General features: G+C 49.4%; 1 protein-coding gene across 6 annotated transcripts in view; it reads right to left on the reverse strand.

Annotated features, from left to right (window-relative positions):
- The window catches only part of ARHGAP44 (Rho GTPase activating protein 44), a 181,225-nt gene that overhangs the window by 21,602 nt on the left and 144,881 nt on the right, over positions 1-14,742 (reverse strand). For all 6 annotated transcript variants that reach the window (XR_008418830.1, XM_053893121.1, XM_053893120.1 and 3 more), the window contains 6 exons: positions 10,932-11,043; positions 10,438-10,519; positions 7,805-7,885; positions 4,264-4,377; positions 3,590-3,681; positions 1,386-1,566 (listed from right to left, as the gene is read on the reverse strand). Coding sequence is in view for 5 of the 6 variants with exons in the window: in XM_053893121.1 (XP_053749096.1) it covers positions 1,386-1,566; positions 3,590-3,681; positions 4,264-4,377; positions 7,805-7,885; positions 10,438-10,519; positions 10,932-11,043 (662 nt within the window). In the remaining variant the exon portion in view is untranslated. The remainder of the gene's footprint in view (positions 1-1,385; positions 1,567-3,589; positions 3,682-4,263; positions 4,378-7,804; positions 7,886-10,437; positions 10,520-10,931; positions 11,044-14,742) is intronic.

Below are 14,742 nucleotides of genomic sequence, written 5' to 3' on the forward strand. Positions count from 1 at the left end.
AGTACACTCTTTTTTTTTTTTTTTTTTTATAGATTTAAGGAATTTCTCCTACTCCCTGCAGCGTCTAAGAACTCCCAGTCTTTCTTTCCCCCTTCGCTGGAGAACAACCAACCACACAGAGCAGGTAATCAAGACACAAGACACAATGCACAGCAAGAGTCTGGTGGGTAAGGAGGTAAGCAGGGATTCTGGCCCCTTCTGAGCATGCCTCTGTCAATCCCACGACACAGGTCTAGGTCCCCACTCTGAAAACAAGAGGGGCGCGTGGTAAGACGCACGCACCCCTACAGTTCCTGGTTTCCAACCTTCCCTCTGCAGCCCTTCAGGCCAGATGCCTTTCAAGCAAGTGGGCCTTTCTGGCTGCCTCGTGACCTGTCGGGGAGACGGAAGTTGTGACTGCTACGCTTCTGTCATCTGAATTTCTGTCATTCCCATCCAACGTTTTACACTCCCGGTCCGGCTCAAAGGAGCAGTTGCTGCCTTTGATTTCATGGCGGCAATTTTCCGTTCTTAACCAAAGTTTACTTGACTGACTCCCTGGACCAAGGATGCAACCCAATCCTTCTCTGAGACATATTTTCACGGAGGCCCCCGGCTTGCGGCCATGCGCGGTCCTCGCGGTCGTGGCTGACGCTCACCGCGAATCAGCCGTGCTTGTCAGAAAACACGTTTATGCCCCTTTTATTTGCTTTGGGGATCCTAGGAGGCAGTTGCACGTTATGGAAACTGATTTCACAGCAGCGTGGAGGGGGTCATTCCTATGCAAGTGAAGCGGAAGGCATTGATGAGTCTCCCCCGGGGACTGTGGCATCAGGAGGTATAGGTGTCCATCATAAGAGACGAGAAAAAGTCTTAGAAACTGACAGGTGACACACAGATTGCGTCAGGTTGTAGGTTTTACTCTCGGTCTTAAAGAGACTGAGGCTGGAAACGTAAAAGCGTGCGTTTAAGGCGCTGCTCGTGCAGGAACGTTGATGGACAATGCAGGTGAGCAGAGCCATCGTCACCGAGGAACCGTTTAGGATTTGAGAACTGACGTACGCTGATAAATTTGCAGTCAAAATACAAAGCGTGTTCCCATCTTTTAATTCCCCTTGCTGGCCGACTTTTTTTCCTTCTTTTGATGATAACTAATGAGAATCGATCGCAACCCTCATTTCAGAAGGTTGCACTTACCTTCGCCCCTAAAGCCAGGGAAGCGAGCCAAGGGACCCAATCTAAACAGCACAGAGGAAAACCTCAAGCAGGAGGCAACAGCTTGATTGCTACAAATCCCCTAAATTGCTGCCAGAGAGGGCGTCCTGCCTGGCAATCCGGTTCCATGTTACCTCTCGGCCCCTCCCGGCTCCAACCCCCAATGCTGAGAAAGGCACACTAAGTCATACCCATCCTTTTTGTAAAACTCCAGCATCATATTATCCGTGGCAACGCTGAGGGGCCGGCGGATCTGCTCGGGCTGGCGACGGTCAGTGGGGTCCATGTCTGGGGAGGGCATTGAGCTATAGTTGGCGTTGTGGTTCACGTGTACCGGACTCCCATAATTCCCTGTGATGTTGAACTCTATCTCTGTGGAGAAGAAAGAAATAGGTGTACGTGATCTATGGGTCCATCACACCCTTCCTGGGCAGGAGAGATAGGAGCAGAGATGGGCTCTCATTTACACTTCACCCCTAGAAAACTCTGTCCCGCGGTTCAATGTTAGGTCACCTGTTGATATGAATTCATCTTAACATAATTCATCACATCAGCAGGTGCACACAACTGCTCACCTCTCACATTAATATGATGGGCACTTAATAAAGCAATTTCTATCTGTGATTTAAAAAACAACATGGGGTGCCTGGGTAGCTCAGTCAGTTAAGCATCTGACTTCGGCTCAGGTCATGAGCTCACGGTTCATGAGTTCAAGCCCCGCCTCGGGCTCTGTGCTGATGGCTCAGAGCCTGGAGCCTGCTTCGGATTCTGTGTCTTATTCTCACTCTGCCCCTCCCTTGTTTGTGTTCTCTCTGTCTCTCAAAAATATATAAGTGTAAAAAAAGATTAAAAAAAAACCAAACAAACCCAAACTTAAACAAGGAACAGTTGGGGTACTTTCTGAAAAAGACAAAATCATCCATTTCAAACCTCATGGTTAAAAGTGAAACACCAGAGCAGTCTTAATTAAATCATGAAAAAGGACAATGCCTACAATCACCACTGTTACTTAACGTTGTTGGAGAAGCTGGCCAATGGAATAAGTCAAGAAAATGAAATGAGAGGAAAGATCGTTATTTTTAGTGATGATGATGTCTTTCTGGAAAACCAAAGAGAAAAAATTAGGAAGGACTGGAAGCAGAGATTTCACTAAGGTCACTAAGGTGGTGTTGGTGATCAAGTGACATCAGAAATATCCCAAAGTTCCCTTGCCATTTCCTATCTGCAACAGAAATTAATCCACTCATCCACAAACTTATAGTGTTATGCCTTAGACTCCTATTCCCTTCTTTCTTTATGCCGATTTCCCACCCTCACTCAACTTGATGTCATTGACAGAACTCTTAGGACATTAGCAGTTAAGAACCTTCATGGTCAAAACACACAAAACCAAGTCAACACCATCAAACTTCTTCGATGTTGATCATCTGAGTGATTACTGCTGATGGACAGAGCACAGAATTATTAACATTCTATCCTCACAGGAGGTAAACAGTTTACTGTAGCATAGCCAAAAGCACATCCTTAATGTTTACTAAACACAGGGTACAGTGCTCTTTTTTTTTCTTTTGAAAACAAACAGTGAAATTAGTACAACTGCTCTCTCCCGAAAGCTGTTAACTTCAGAGTTATCCCCTTCTGCTATGCTGCTTTTTGAACATTTATGAAGCATCATCCGAGGGAGCCACCTGTATAGCCTAATTTTGAACCGGATCCAAAAAAGAACCTGATTGCCTTTGAGCCTCACCTTTACATTTTGAGGGCAACTCAAAGGACACACAAAAGGAGTAACAAAAAGATGGCACCCAGGGGATCGCCGAGCCCTGGATAAAAATTCATGCGCATCTCAGATCTATGCGGCATCTATGAAAGCAGGCGATCTCGCTTTCCTTTCTGCTCCAGCATTTCATAATTCATAGATGTAAAGACACCACGGTGTGGATGTGAGACCAGTAAAATCCACAGACACGGTTAGTGCAGGCAATGGACAGCAATTGTCACTTAGCCAAGGATTAGACAGTAAGACACTGACGTGACTGTCCATACCCTACTTGAGTATGTGTGTGTGTGTGTGCGCGCGCGTTTGTGCAGGAAGATTGATAACAAACACTTTTGGTTTCAAAAGTTTCGAGGGGCGCCTAGGTGGCTCAGTCGGTTGAGTGTCTGACGTTTGATTTTGGCTCAGGTTGTGACCTCACGGTTGGTGAATCTGAGGCCCACATCGGGCTCTGTGCTGACGGTGTGGAGCCTGCTTGGGATTCCGTGTCTCTCTCCACCCCCTCCCCTGCTCACCACCTCTCTCACAAAATAATTAAAAATAAACTTAAGAATAAAGTCTTGCATCCACAGTAACACTGGTTCTTCCCCACCCCCACACCTCAATGCTGCCACATACCTCCAGGGAAGAACCAGTCTGCATGCTGGATGATGGGTTCGACAATCCCGACAATCTGCAGTGAAACCGTGGTCATCATCTCCGTGATGTTCCTGCCAGCGCAGAGCAGAGGGGGGGCAGGGCTGGGTCACCGGCCGGGGCGGGGAGGCACGTCTGGCCCCACAGCCCAGGGCCGGAAGCCTGCAGACCTAGGTCTAAGGGTAGGCTTTCTCTCTGCAAGGGCACTTGACCTTTCTGAGCCTCTCCTTCCCTTCCTCAGAAAGGGGTAACCACAAAAGGCCTCCTTACAGGAGACACATCAATGGATAATATACATAAAACTGTCTGCTTTCCAACTCTGTTCTCTTTTAGGAGACGGCCCTCTATCCCCCGGTTCCAGATGCTGGGGATGCACGCTCTTCGGAGACAGTCAGGAAGGCCTGGAACAGCTTGCCTGGCCTGGGGCTGACTCAGATTAGCTCAAAGACCCTCACCGCAGACCCGTAGCTCTGAGACCATCATGGAGAAGGAGCTACAGAATTCTGGGTCTCCTCCTGAGTCTGAAACCTGAGCAGGCCAAGAGAGAAATAGAACTTGGCAAATAAATGAGGCCGATGATATGCTGGGGGCCCCGGTCGTGCCCTCTGCCACCCGCCCCATGCCTTACCCTTTCGCGTGTTCTGCCCTATACTCACCCTTCTGCTTGCGGCCACAGCAAGTTGGGGCCTAACACAATTGCCATATTGCTGGGAGTCATCTTGTTCACATCTTGATATTCTGATAGCTTGGATAAAAATTTGATCAAGTATCTGAAAGGGAGTCACAAGGGCCAGGTTGAACCAGGGCTCAGCCCCAGCCGTGTTCCCCCAGCACAGGGCAGACACTTCTCTCCCCCACAGCCCATCTTACCGACAGCCAGATCATACACCCCGCCTTATAATGAAGACACATCATGGAAGAGGACACGAGAATACTTTACAGACAGACAGACTCATATACCAGGACGCGGCTACCTGTCAACATCTACATCACCTAACCCTGGCCAGAGAAATTCCCCATCTTTCCTTTTGACTCTGTTATCTAGTGACCTAAAGTCCCTCTTGTTCTTCAAACCTCAGTCGCCTGCCACCCGCCCCGTGTGCAGAGGTGAGAAGCAAAGTGTCCAGGTGTCACCGGCAGGGACCTCCACATGCTAGGGGTGGGATTAACCTCAGGGGGGCTTTCAGAGCTAATGGAAAAAGAAATTAAACATAGGGGCGCCTGGGTGGCTCAGCTAGTTGAACGTCCGACTTCAGCTCAGGTCACGATCTCACGGTTGGTGGGTTCGAGCCCTGCCTCAGGCTCTGTGCTGATGGCTCAGAGCCCGGAGCCTGCTTCAGATTCTGTGTCTCCCTCTCTCTGCCCCTCCCCTGCTCATGCTCTGTCTCAAAATAAATAAAAAACATTAAAAAAAATTAAAAAAAAAAAGAAGTTAAACACAGAGCTAGCACACGAGCCAGGCACTCACTCCTAGAGATGTACCCAAGAGAACTATACCCACACATACGCATTTGTGCACAGGTGTGCACAGTATTAAGTCAGCTAAGAAGTGGAGACCCCCCAAATGTCCAGCAAGGGAGGACCGGATGAATGAAACGTGGTCTGTCCGTACAACGGAATACTATTCACCCACGAAAAGGAACAGAATACCGACACACGCTACCACATGGATGAACCTTGAGGACACGATGCTCGTGAAAAAAGCCAGACACGAAAGACCGCATGTTGTGCATGTTGTGTAAGTCCACCTAGAGGAAGTTCCCAGAGAGGTACCTCCGCAGAGACAGAGAAGGCAGATAAGCGTTTGCTGGGGGCTGGGTTGGGGGAGATGGGGAGTGGCTGCTAACGGGAACAGTGGCTGCTAATGGCGGTGAATGAGATGGTCTAAAAACTAGGGGTGATAGTTGTGGGACTGTACAAACACACCAACAACCACGACACTGCACCCACCAAGAGGACACAACGGTATAGGACTTCTATCTCAAGGAACTATTGAAGGAGCCATACGTTAGATCGCTCTTGGGATTTTTTTTGTTAATGTTTACTTACTTATTTTGAGAGAGAGAGAGAAAGAGAGGGAGGGAAGGAAGGAGGGAGGGCAGGCACATGTGAGCAGGGGAGGGGCAGAGAGAGAGAGGGAGAGAGAGAATCCCAAGCAGGCTCTGTGCTGTCAGTGTTGAGCCCAACATGGGGCTCGATCCCATGAACCGTGAGATCATGAGCTGAGCCAAAATCAAGAGTCGGACGCTCAACCGAGCCATCCAGGCGCCCCGTGCTTGTTGTAAAATATACATAAAAAATTACCACCTTGATCATTTTCAAGTGTTAAGTACTTTTGCACTGGGAAGCGACCATCACCACCATCCTCCAGATCTTTTGCGGCTTCCAGAATAGAAACTCTGTCCCCATTGAACGCTAACGTCCCGGCTCCTGTCCCCCTCCCCCAGGCCCTGGCAAACACCCCTTTGCTTTCTGTCCCCGTGAACGTGATGGCTCCAGGTACCACATACATGTGGAATCACACAGTATCGGTCCTTTTGCGTCTGGCTTCTTTCATTTAGCACGAGGTTCTCAAGGTTTATCCATGTAGTAGCACGTGTCAGAATCCCCTTCCTAAAAAGGCTGAATATTGCATTACATGTATATTCTGTTTCTGTTACCCATCGACGGACATTTGGGCTGATTTCACCTCTTGGCTATTACGGATAACGCTGTCACGAACATTAGTGTGCGAGCAACGAGTCCCAGCTTTCGAATAATCCATCGGGCACATACAGATATACCCAGACGTGGAACTGTTGGATCGTATGGTAACTCTATGTTTAGTTTTTTTAAGGGTCCGCCACACCGTCGGCTCTTGGGATTTTTAACAGGAAGGCGGAAATACTCAGGCAGATGGAGACAGGCACTGACGCTGAAAATCTACATCTGGGGAAGCACTGAGGAGAGGTGACAGGGCCAGGAGAAGTTGCTGGCAAGCCAAAGGGATAAGGAAGCAGAGAGTGTGAAGGTGCAGAAAAGATCCGCAGAGCGGCGGGAAGTGAAATCGAGGCGAAGCAACAGTGAGAGACGTGTGGAAAATAGCTAAGTGCCAGATCACCAGAGGACGTTCTCCGGTCTCCATCTCCGTGCAGACCAGTTCAAGGACACGTCTGCCAACCAGCTCCACGTTTGGTCAGCTTCCCACAGGTGCACCTGAACACCTACCTTTGCGACAAACCCACAAGATCTTTTTTTTTAATTAAAAAATTATTTTTAATATAATTTATTGTCAAATTGGCTAACATACAGTGTATAAAGTGTGCTCTTGGCTTTTTTTTTTTAATGTTTATTTTTGAGAGAGAGAGAGAGAGAGAGAGAGAGAGAGAGCGCGGGACGGGCAGAGAGAGAGGGAGACACAGAATCTGAAGCAGGCTCCAGGCTCTGAGCTGTCAGCTCAGAGCCTGATGGGGGCTCGAACCCACAAACTGTGAGATCACAACCTGAGCCGAAGTTGGACGCTCAACCGAGCCACCCAGGCGCCCCTTTTTAAATTTTTTGAAGTGTTTAATTTACACCAAAGTTAGTTAGCATATAGTGCAATAATGATTTCAGGAGTAGAATCCAATGATTCATCCCCTACATATCACACCCAGTGCTCATCACAAGTGCCCTCCTTAATGCCCCTCCCCCGCTTAGCCCCTCCCCCCACCCAATGCCCCACCAGCAACCCTCAGTTTGTTCTCTGTATTTAAGAGTCTCTTATGGTTTGTCCCCTTCCCTGTTTTTTATATTATTTTTGCTCCCCTTCCCTTATGTTCATCTGTTTTGTGTCTTAAATTCCACATATGAGTGAAGTCCTATGATGTTTCTCTTTCTCTGACTGGCTAATTTCGCTTAGCATAATACCCTCTAGTTCCCTCCACATTGTTGCAACCACAAGATCTTAAAATAGGTTCCGTTAAGCTTTGCTTCTTGCAAATCAAAGAACTGAACTGCCTGAGCCACTGGCCGCCAAACATAGAGTGCCCTTCATTCTGTGTCTTCATTTGCAAAATGGCAGGGTTGCTTGAGGGTGGAAAGAGAGCCTGTGCATTAACCGTGCCTGGCACCCCATACAAGGCTGTGCATGCTAGTTACCATGACCATTAGCCGGGAAGCCAAGTGTCTGTGGCCTCAATAACTCCAATCCCGTGTCTCCAGGATCCATCCACTTACCGGATGTTGTTGTGATTGGCCTTGGGCAATTTTTCACAAGCATTCCACAGCGCCTGAAGCCTCTTGTCTTGCTCCTGAATACTGGGAAATAAATGGGAAAGCCACTGGTTGAGCTTGAAGCAATGATATCTCACTGGCAATCATATTAACCAGTCATCATACTATGTGGGTATAAGAAACCAACTATCGGGGCACCTGGGTGGCTCAGTCGGATAAGCGTCCAACTTTGTCTCAGGACGTGATCTCGCGGTTCGTGAGTTCGAGCTCCGTGTCGGGCTCTGTGCTGACAGTGTGGAGCCTGCTTGAGATTCCCTCTCTCTCCCTTGATAGATAGGTATTCTTACTGTATTTTATTTTACTTTATCCTATTTTACTTTATATTTTATTTTATTTTATTTTATTTATAAGCCCTCTGAGAATTAAAAGAAATTGCTTCTAGGACTACAGTTTGTATATACCTCTCCTGAAAATCTACATCAAGGTTTACATGGTGAGGAAGGCCTTTCTGCTCAAAGAATCTTTTCTCCAAAAAAAATTAAAAGGGAAAATGTCAGCAGGGTGAGGGCCCAGCTTTGACCCCTTGGCCTGGGGCCCAAGGCAGGGAGGTCCTCCCACAGATCATGACCAAGGCAAGAAAAATGGTTTTCCCTCATTTCAGGCTGAGGAAGAGGTAAGCATTCTCCAAAACACACTTCTACTAGGAAACTGAAGACCAAATGTCCCATTTAGAAACGGAAAGGTTAACAGATCATATTTGGTCGCAAGCTGACCAAAGGCTGGACGAAGAGGGTCGTGTGCAGGGAGGCCGTTAAAGACCCAGCTCCACCCTGCCCGCAATCTGGTGCCCATTACTGAATCTCTATGCGGCCTCACTTTTCCTAATCTGTAAAATGGGCTCATGGGAGTACTTTCTGTCCGGAGTTGGCATGAGTGGTTTAAAGGAGCATCTGTACAAAGCGCTCCACAGAGCGTCTGGTTCGTCTCAAGCTCTCAGTTCAGCGTCTGAGGGGAGAGGGCAGACGATGCCAAGACCTGGCTAGAACCTGAAGGCCTGGCTGCCTCCCTTCTCTAGCTCATATGTCATCAAGATCACACGTACAGTCAGGAAACAGAAGGGCCAGTTTCCATCGAAGGATACAGTCTCGCTTATCTTCATCCCTAAGACCACGGGGTGGCCCCAGAGAGGTGGCCAGTGCTGGAGATGAGCCCTTGGGTTCCTGAACCGGATCCCATTCCGCCATTTATTAGATGCCAGGGAACCTGCCCTCATACGTCATACACCTGTTCTTGTACTCGACTTCCTCCTCCATCAGCTGGGGAGAACAGCACAACCCACTTTCGAAGGGTTACTGTGACAAATAAGTTAAAAGCGTATCGTGAGCTTATAACAGCAGCGAGCCCCTCGTAAACACGGGACACAGATATGGCTCGTGATTAATACTGTCACAGAACTCACGCCCACTCTCCACGGCGAGATGTTTACACATGCCAGATACTCGGCCAGGCTTTTCTGATACACAGTCTCTACTCCACCTTGAAAAAAAAAAAAAAAAAAAAACAACAAAAAACAAAACCATGGCGCTCTGAAACTTGATTGGAGCCAGCCTTCTAGAACACCACACAGATGAGCCTGGCTTCACCTCTCGGCCAGTGGGTTTTTTTTTTTTCAGGGCCCAAGGAAGCATAAACATACTCCAGTGATCCTTCCGACAGGCTAAGCTGGCTGTGCTTTGAGACTTAACCCACAACTAGAGAGTTCTAGAAATCATGTCCCTTCCTCAAGCACCCAGCAGAGGCCAGCCCACTGACCAGAGATCATGTTTATATATTAGCATTTTTTTTTAAGTTTATTTGTTCATTATTGGGGGCGGGACAGAGTGAGAGAAGGAGAGAGAATCCCAAGCAGGCTCTGTGCTGTCAGGGTGGAGCCCCGTGTGGGGCTCAATCCCACAAACTGTGAGATCATGACCTGAGCCCGAATCAAGAGTTGGACGCTGAATCAACTGATCCTCTGAGGCACCCGTATATTAGCTATTAATGAGCTGTTGTTAATATAGATGTAACGATTATAAGTAAGAGTCAAGGCTCTGTGACCACTCCTTTGTACTCTTCTCTCCAGAAGGAAGCACTACAATCCAGAACCTTCTATGCATTTACATTTACATGGAGGAGCACTCCTAAAACTGAACTGCTTTGAGTATGTTGTGCTTTTTTTCCTTTTTAAAACAACAGAACATCATACGTGTCCTCGTTAACTTGTTTTATTTCACTGAAGAGTATGTCTTCCTATCTTTTCATGCTAGCAGTAGCTCGAACAGAGCTTTTAAGCACTGCGGAGTATGTTAACAGGGCAGATACACCATAATTTATTTGGCCATGCCCCACATTCCCCACCAATGAGGCTTTACTAACTTCTAGGCTTTCGTTATCCCAAATAACACTGTCGTTGGCATCCTTGTTCATGCCTCTTTGGGCACATATTCGGGCATCTCTCCACGATACATACCAAGAAGTGGAGTCGTAAGATCACAGGCTAATAAGCTTTCGTAAGGCATACATAGGCTTTCATCATTTCAGCAGATACTTAAATCAACTCCAACCAACAGCACACTCCAAAAACGTGGCGTACTCACTTGGAAGCCTGAATCCACTCGTCATAGAGTTCAAAGGTCATAAGAGGTTCTGGCAACTCTCGGAGGTAAGATTTCAAAGCTCCTGGACACAAAGACAACATCGGCTAGGAGCCACTTGCCATTGGCACAGACAAGTTCTACCAGCCAGCATCACCCATGTGGGTTACATGTGGGGATGGTTTCCCTGACCCTCATGTGGTTTCCCACACGCACGGATCGGAGGCTCTGGCATGGCGGTGGGACCTGGGCTTCCAATCACGCTCGCTTCCCCCTTTTATTTCCCACCAACACCTTGTCTTCTCTTGGCACGTTGGGGAGAACTTTCTTCAAGGGGCCCGAGCGACCAGGCTTAAAACCGAGCCCCGAGAGGACACATCGGAAGCACATTGGGAGCCACATGGTGTCATGTGACCACATGCCCTCCACACTGACCCCTTCCCCGTGAGCCTCTGCAGCCCAAGGGAGCACCTTGCTACGGGGAGGTGGGCGCCCACCTGCAATTGCATGGGGGTCTGCTGAGTACTCCTGCACATCGACCACACAGCAGTCCAGGGCGGCTTTTAGCTTCTTCAACTTGGAGGCAGACGGCGCCACCCGGAAGAGTCCCTGCCGACAGCACAGAGGGTCAGCGCACAGCGCCGTAACTCAAGGGAAGGGCACAAGAGCAAGGCGAACAAACAGGAAGTCTCCCCACTCCCTTCCTCCAAAATCTCCTCGCTGCCTTCTTCCCATCACCATTTTCCAATATGGCGGCTGCCTGCTCTGCTCTCTGAATGTCTGCTCCTCCTTTAGACATAAGCAACTCTGGAGCAGGAACTGAGCCTCACCCACTGTTGTGTCCCCAGTGCCTAGGATGGGGTGACCCGTCATGCTGGTTCGGTAAGTATTTGTTGAGTTAATGAACCCTGGGCACTCCCCAACTTCTTGTTCTTTTGTATTTAAGATATATTTTGGAGAAGGGATGCGTGATCAGATGTGGAAGGCTAGGAAGCTCAACATGAAAAGGTCTATGGAGTGAGTGTGTGAGAGTGTGTGTGTGTGTGTGTGTGTGTGTATTGGGAGACACAGGGCTCTACTTGAGAGACAAAGTCTATGTCCTCAGGGGACGGGCAAACTAGGGATGGTCTGTGAGGGAGCAATGCCTCCTTTGGTCCTTCTGGGTTTCGTTCTTCAAGTTCTGAATCACTGTCCTGTCTTCCAAGTGAACCCTTGTGCTCTGTTCAAAAGTGAGCCCTGAAGAGAAAGAGAAGAAGACGGGTGTGCGGAGGGGCGATTACAGGTCAGAGTTAGAAGCGAACCCCCAAGTCACGCGTGGGATGAAAAGTTTGGCTTCAGCTTCTCGGCTCCTTACATTCTGTGATGCCACCCCCAGGGGTGAGAAACGGTCTGGCAGAACAGGCCTTTCAACCTTTCATGGCCATGGTTCAGGTCTCCAAGTTTTCTTCGGAAGAAAACGTTCCTGGTCTGAAATACTGAGTTTCTGGCCTGCTGAGATCGCTAACTCCCTTCTAAGTAGATGTCCGAAGCTCTCTGGCATGTATGCAAGGACTCCATACGCGTTTGGACTGGTGCATCAATAAGGCTGCTGTGACCAAGAGCAAGCTACAGCATGTGTTAAAGAAATGGGTTGGATCGTCATAAAACCATGCCCCTACCGTGGAGGAAAACCAATAGCATTTGGTGATGGACAACATCAAAGAGAAGGGAGTAGGGTCGTCAAATAGAAGCCTATAGATTTTTTTATTTGGTTCCTTAAAAAAATTTTTTCTTAATGTTTATTTTTGAGAGAAAGAGAGAGAGCATGAGTGGGGGAGGGGCAGAGAGAGAGGGAGACACAGAACCCGAAGCAGGCTCCAGGCTCTGAGCTGTCAGCACAGAGCCTGACACATGGCTTGAACCCACGAACTGCGAGATCATGACCTGAGCCGAAGTCGGACGCTCAACCGACTGAGCCACCCAGGCGCCCCCACTGCGTCCCTGAGAAGGCCGTTTCACTGAACGACATAAAAACCAAGAGGAGGAGAAGGGGATTCTCACAATAGCTAGTGAGTCCGGTCTGGGGGTGTCATGGAAAATCTGCACGAGCATGTTGAAGAAATAGTGGCAAATGCGGGAGTAGAGTCCAGAGCAGGGGGGTGGGACCCCAAATCCTCACAGAAGGCAGGGCTGGGCTGATGGTGTTTGGACAGATAATCCCAATGCCCCTCGCTGGCAGAGGCAAGAGGGGACCTGGGGAGCCAAGGCAAGTGGTAGGTTCAAGGACAGCGACGCTTCCAAGGCGGCTGCATGAAGTCCTGGAACTTGGTACACTGGCTTCCCTGAGGATGGCAGAGGGAGTGGCCCAGGGGTGGGGACAGAATGGAGCTGTAGGAGAGCGAGAGGCAGTGCGAGGGGGTAAGGGTCCAGGGGCAGCACACATGGAGGGTTCTTTTAAGAAACTGGACGGCCCCTGGGGTGCCTGGGTGGCTCAGTCGGTTGAGCGTCCGACTTCAGCTCAGGTCAGGATCTCACGGTTTGTGGGTTCAAGCCCCGCATCGGGCTCTGTGCTGATGCCTCGGAGCCTGGAGCCTGCTTCGGATTCTGTGTCTCCCTCTCTTTCTGCCCCTCCCTCACTTGCACTCTGTCTCTGTCTCTCTCTCTCTCTAAAAAAAAAAAAAAAAAAGGAATTGGATGGCACCAAAGACAAAAACAGGAAGGCAGGGAAAGAATAAGAAGTGGTAGCTGGGTTGAGAGAAGATATTTCTCCCTAGGCTATGGGCCACCTGAGCTTATCTATGACTTACTACAAGGAAAAGAGCTACTGCGTGGGAAGGAAAGTTGAAAGGGAGAGACCGAGGTCTAGTGAGCGGCGGAAAGAACCGGCTTACGTTGGTTACGTGTTCGAAGATATGAACAAATTATTTTTATGTTTTGCACATGATATTTTTAAGTTACGGGTTACACAGAACTATTACGCACTCCCCATCTTTTGGAGAAACGTCCTGAAATAGTACAGATGAAATCACAGAACGGTCTGGGATTGGCTTCAAATTATCCAAGGCAGGCGTTGGGGGGCAGGATCGGAGGGAGAGACAAAACAGGACCGTCCATAAGCTGGGTGATGAGGCTCATTATCTTGTCTTTACGTGTTTCAGGTTTTCCATAATTCCAAGAAGTGATGGGGAGGAAAACAATACAACAACAACCCAGTTTACCTTCCACCGTGAAGCTATGGCTCAGGGACCATACAGACCCCTTCATCTGCTAACCGATAACAGACATGAAAACGGCCAGCACTTAAAACGTGGTTCGTCTGGAATGGCCGGCGTGCGAACATGCCTGGCACAGGAGAGGGGGCCAACGCGCGTCTGAGCGTTCACTGGCTTCCTTGTCTTGCGCGGCCCTCAGTGTGCCGCACGGGACCCAGTGCTCGCTTACAGACTTCCAACTGTTCCGAATTAATCAGGTTTGGAACCAGTAAGTTCGAAAGGCACTACGTCCCCTTTCATACTCTGCTCGGAGATAAATGCCTGGCACGCCCTGAATATCGACTGGCTGGTCAGATCAAAGGGAGATGTTGTTGAGACTTCAAAATAAGCCTACAGAAGAAACCAAACGTGAGGGCTGCCTCCCAGGAAATGGTTGACGCAGCAATAAAACAACAGTCGCCGCTTTCCCATAGACGTCTTCACACATGGCTCTTAAGAAGTGCTTCCTAACGTCTCTACCAATCATGTTTCCAGGCTCTCTGTGAGAGTGTGATCAAAAAGGTTAAAAGGTCTATTTCTGAAATGGGGGAGCTTATAAAGCAGTGAAAATAGGAGGAGGAGGGGGAGGAGGAAGGGGGAGAAGGGGGAGGAGGAAGGGGAGGAGGAGGAGAAGGAGGAAGACGAGAAGGAAAAGGAGGAGGAGGAGAAGGAGGGGGGAGGGAGAGGAAGGGGGAGAAAGGGGTTGGAGGGGAGGAGGAGGAGGGAGAGGAGGAAGGGGAAGGAGGAAGGAGGAGGAAGGGGGAGGAGGGGAGAGAAGGAGGAGGAGGGGTGGAGGAGGAAGGAGAGGAGGGGGAGGAAGAAGGAGAGGAGGGGGAGGAGGAAGGGGAGGGGGGGAGGAGGAAGGGGAGGAGGAAGGGGAGGAGGGGGAGGAGGAAGGGGAGGAGGGGGCGGAGGAGGAGAAGGAGGAAGACGAGAAGGAAAAGGAGGAGGAGGAGAAGGAGGGGGGAGGGAGAGGAAGGGGGAGAAAGGGGTTGGAGGGGGGGAGGAGGAGGGAGAGGAGGAAGGGGAAGGAGGAAGGAGGAGGAAGGGGAAGGAGGAAGGAGGAGGAAGGGGGAGG

The sequence above is a fragment of the Panthera pardus genome, unplaced genomic scaffold (assembly GCF_024362965.1).
Source record: "Panthera pardus isolate Hobbes unplaced genomic scaffold, ASM2436296v1 HiC_scaffold_3, whole genome shotgun sequence".
Classification (NCBI taxonomy): Eukaryota; Metazoa; Chordata; class Mammalia; order Carnivora; family Felidae; genus Panthera; species Panthera pardus.